A 3715-nucleotide genomic window follows, 5' to 3' on the forward strand; every position below is an offset into this window, starting at 1 on the left:
GTCTTACTGGGCGGGCGCAGTGGGAGGTGCAGTGGAATGGTGGTTGGGGGTCCCAAGCGGGTGGAAAAGTGTCTCACCCACGCTTTGCCTGGGCTGGGACTGGTAGGTCCCGCTGGCGCAGGGTCGCAGGAAGCTCTCCCACACACTCACCAGGGCCTGAGCTAGCACTGTATTCTGGCTTCTGATACACCAAGGAGTCATAGACTGAGAAAATGATAGCTGGAGACTCAGGGGAGCAGACTGTTGGTTTGTACTACTAGATTGGAGTCCAGGAGGCACAGGGAGCCAGAGAGAGCACTGAGACATCTTTCATATTGCCATTTATGCTGCTTTCTGCAACTTAATGGCTTTTCAGTGAACCAAAATGAAAATATCACCTATCTTTGGGCAATATACGGCAGATTCCTGAGGAATGGGAAATTTCAGAGTGTCCAGAAGCATAGACAGGTGATCAGTTAACCCAAATGATGGAAATAATGCAATGATTGTGCAGCTTTTGTGAAGAACACTTTAAATTCTTTTTTAATTTTTGTTTTTTATGTATTTAGTACGGAGTGTAAAGGGTCTTACTCCCAGATCAGACTTGTAGTGATCCTCCTGTTTTCTGCTTCCCAAGTTCTGGGATTACAGCCACTCTCCACCACTCCCAGTTTCAGCATGATATGGGGGAAGAGCCAGCATGGTATGCTGAGGATTGAACCCCAGTCCCTGCGCCTGCCCAAGCAGGTGCTTTAGTAAACTGAGATACCTGGCCTTAAATTCTATCTTGAATATTTGCCTATAGAAAGCACCTAAAATTATAACAATTACATAAACAATGGAGACATTAAACACTCAATTTTTCAAAAAAGATTTCAATGTCCATATTCCAGAAGATGTCAACATAAAGGCTCAAGCAGAGATGCTATTTGTTGGTGTATAAATCATTTTTGTAGTGGCTCTCCACTACAAGGATGACTTCATATTCACTCCATATATATTTAAATGGGAGGGGGTCAGCAAAATTAGACTAAGCTGCAAATGATGACAATCGCATGTAGTGTTTGTTTTCAGAAAGGGCCAAATTCTAACACACGTTTTCGCTCTTTCTCTAGTATGATCTTTAAACAACAGTCTTCTCACCTACATAGGGGGATGATAGAAGGGGCTGCTGGGATAGTTAAGTGAGATAATGCATGATGAGGTATATATCCAGCAACTGATATATACATTAATCGCTTCAAAAATACCCAAATAACCACAGAAATAGGAGCAACAATAAAATCAACCAAAGCATTAGCAATAGACTCTATTGAGCTTGCGTAGTTAGGAGAAGCGTACCTCAGAGACCCTTGTCCAAGCCAGAGGAGATTGCCAGGCCCAGGCGTGGCTAAAACTACATTTCCCAGCAGGCCTCGGGGTAGCGAGAGCTTCTCCCGCTTCCGGGTCTGTCATGTGACTCCCTGCAGCACCATGGAGGAAGCAGAAGAACAGGTAAAGGCTGACAGTGTTACTTAGGAGACTGGGAACTGGCAACCTCCAGCCAGGAGGTTGGGGGCACAGAGGTTGTGTGCGCGCGAGGGGTGGGGTAAGGGAACCTGGAAGGAACGGCGGGAGCTTCTTCCGGGGTAGCGCGGGCCGAAGTCTGTCCCCCGAGGAGGATGCGGGATAGCTCCCCAACACAGCCAGCATTTGCTGGGTTCTCTTTGCTTTTCTTGAGCCGTTCTCTGTGGCCTGTGCTCAGTGAAATTTGGCGAAAGCCCGCCAGTCTGCCCCAAGAATTGACTTCCTCTGGGAGGGTGGGTGACTGACGTTTAAGTTGTTTTTACCAGGAAGTAGAACAGTGAGAGGAGGGAGCGTGAATTTTGTTTTCTATATCTTGGGTTTAAGGCAGAGAGCGAAGTAAGGCACTTTTGGCCGTCCAAGAGGGATTTTACCAGCGGTATTTCCACATCTGAAATGCGTAGGCACTACAGCAGGTTTCCTTTCTTATCTTGAGGTTGCCAGGCAGGAGCTTATACCCCAGAGCTATATCCCCAGCCCAAAATGTGTAACTTTGGAGTGTTTACTTCCAAACATTGGATGGCGATCATTACACAGCCCTCACTGTGGATTAAGATGGAAAGGGTTATAGGTAGCCAGCAAGACATCGAGTGGCTGTGTCTCATCATCTGGTGACCTGGCCGTGGAGTTTTGAGTAGAAATTAATGATGAAAATATGATTTGCTTTCATATCACAGTAATGGTAGCCACACATGAGATGAAAGGACAAAATAAAATAAAAATGATAGAGAAGATAACTTAGGCCAGATTTGTGGGAAAGATTACTTAGTTCTCCATTTCTAGAATCAGTTCACTTTGATACTCCTCTGTTTCCTCTCAAGTTAACAGGGCTCTCAGTTGCTGTGGTTGCTTCTAGGAAATGAAAAAGAAAAAAAATATATGTGTGTGTATACATATTATATATACATATATACACATTTATATACATATATAGGTATATACTGAGCTATTTATTATCAGAAGAGACATTAATCTACTTCAGTAGTCTAACATTTGCATCAGACTTTAGTCTCATTTCATAATGCACATCTGCCCTTGGTGTATCTAATGTATGCTGGTGATTTAAAAAGTTGACTTAGTAATTGTGGTAACAAGAGAATCTCTTAACTAAGTTTTATGCCTCCATTTTTGATCCTGGGCAGACACAGGAAAACAGTTATTAAGAACGTGTCATTTTGTGACCGATTGGTCCATTGATTAGTGGTGAGGCTTTTATTTCATGTTGTTCATTTTAAGTTGAAATATGATTGTTCATGGTTTTACATAAAAGCAGAAAGCCATATTCCTTGAGTTCTTAGATACAGAGTAATAGAACTACCTTAGAACTAAGAGAATTGCCCTTTAATTTACCATGCTGTTCCACAAGAGTTTGGCAGAGCTATCTTGATGGAAAAGAACAAACAAAAGCAGAAAATTTGGGATATAATGAAAATGTTATGCAGTCCTACTGTATTTAGTCCTTCCAAAAGAATTCTAGGAAGTCAGAATTCTGTTACTTAAGTGAGATGAAATATTTTCTGAGTTCCAAACCTTCCAGTGACTTTCCAAGCCAGTGCTCTTGCAGTAGCCTAGCTGCCCTGCAGGATCCTGTTGCATGTACCCCTCACCACCCTTTCCTGATTTCGTTTTCCACTACACTACTTGTATTTTTCTGAAACTCTGCATCCACCAATGGCTTTCTTACTGTTCCGCCACCGAGCCAAACATGTTCCTTCCTCATGGGCTTTGCTGCTGCTTCCTTTTCAGACTTCTCTGTCTTCAGGGCTTTTTCCTCACTTCCTCTGACTAAGTATTCTTTCTTTATTTTTGTAGTTTAGGGAAGGGTCTACAGGGTGTTCAGGGTCTCACTGCTAGATCGGACTCATAATGATCCACCTGTTTACAGCCTCCAAAGAGCTGGGATTACAGGTGCGCACCACCATGCCCAGTCTCATTTGTAATCTTAGCATGCCCTGGGTGTGGGCGGGAATGGCAGGCCCAGGGATTGAACCCCCAGCCCCTGTGCCTTTAATCCGCTGAGCTATATGGCCAGCCCCTCTATATCCATTTTGACTGAGACTTTCCTAATCATTCTTTGAAATCCTCCTTTTGCATTCTTTTTTCAGAATATTGCTCATGATCGTTTGACAGATTATGTTCCTCAATTTCTGTTTTTTTTTTTTTTTTTTTTTTT

General features: G+C 43.2%; 1 protein-coding gene across 1 annotated transcript in view; it reads left to right on the forward strand.

Moving 5' to 3' along the window:
- The first annotated feature begins 1429 nt into the window (after nt 1-1429).
- The window catches only part of Vps41 (VPS41, HOPS complex subunit), a 183426-nt gene continuing 181140 nt past the window's right edge, over nt 1430-3715 (forward strand). The window contains exon 1 of the mRNA XM_023713367.1: nt 1430-1473. Coding sequence (XP_023569135.1) covers nt 1453-1473 — 21 coding nt within the window. The 5' untranslated portion in view covers nt 1430-1452. The remainder of the gene's footprint in view (nt 1474-3715) is intronic.

The sequence above is a fragment of the Octodon degus genome, unplaced genomic scaffold (genome assembly GCF_000260255.1).
Source record: "Octodon degus isolate 3935 unplaced genomic scaffold, OctDeg1.0 scaffold00031, whole genome shotgun sequence".
NCBI classification, from domain to species: domain Eukaryota; kingdom Metazoa; phylum Chordata; class Mammalia; order Rodentia; family Octodontidae; genus Octodon; species Octodon degus.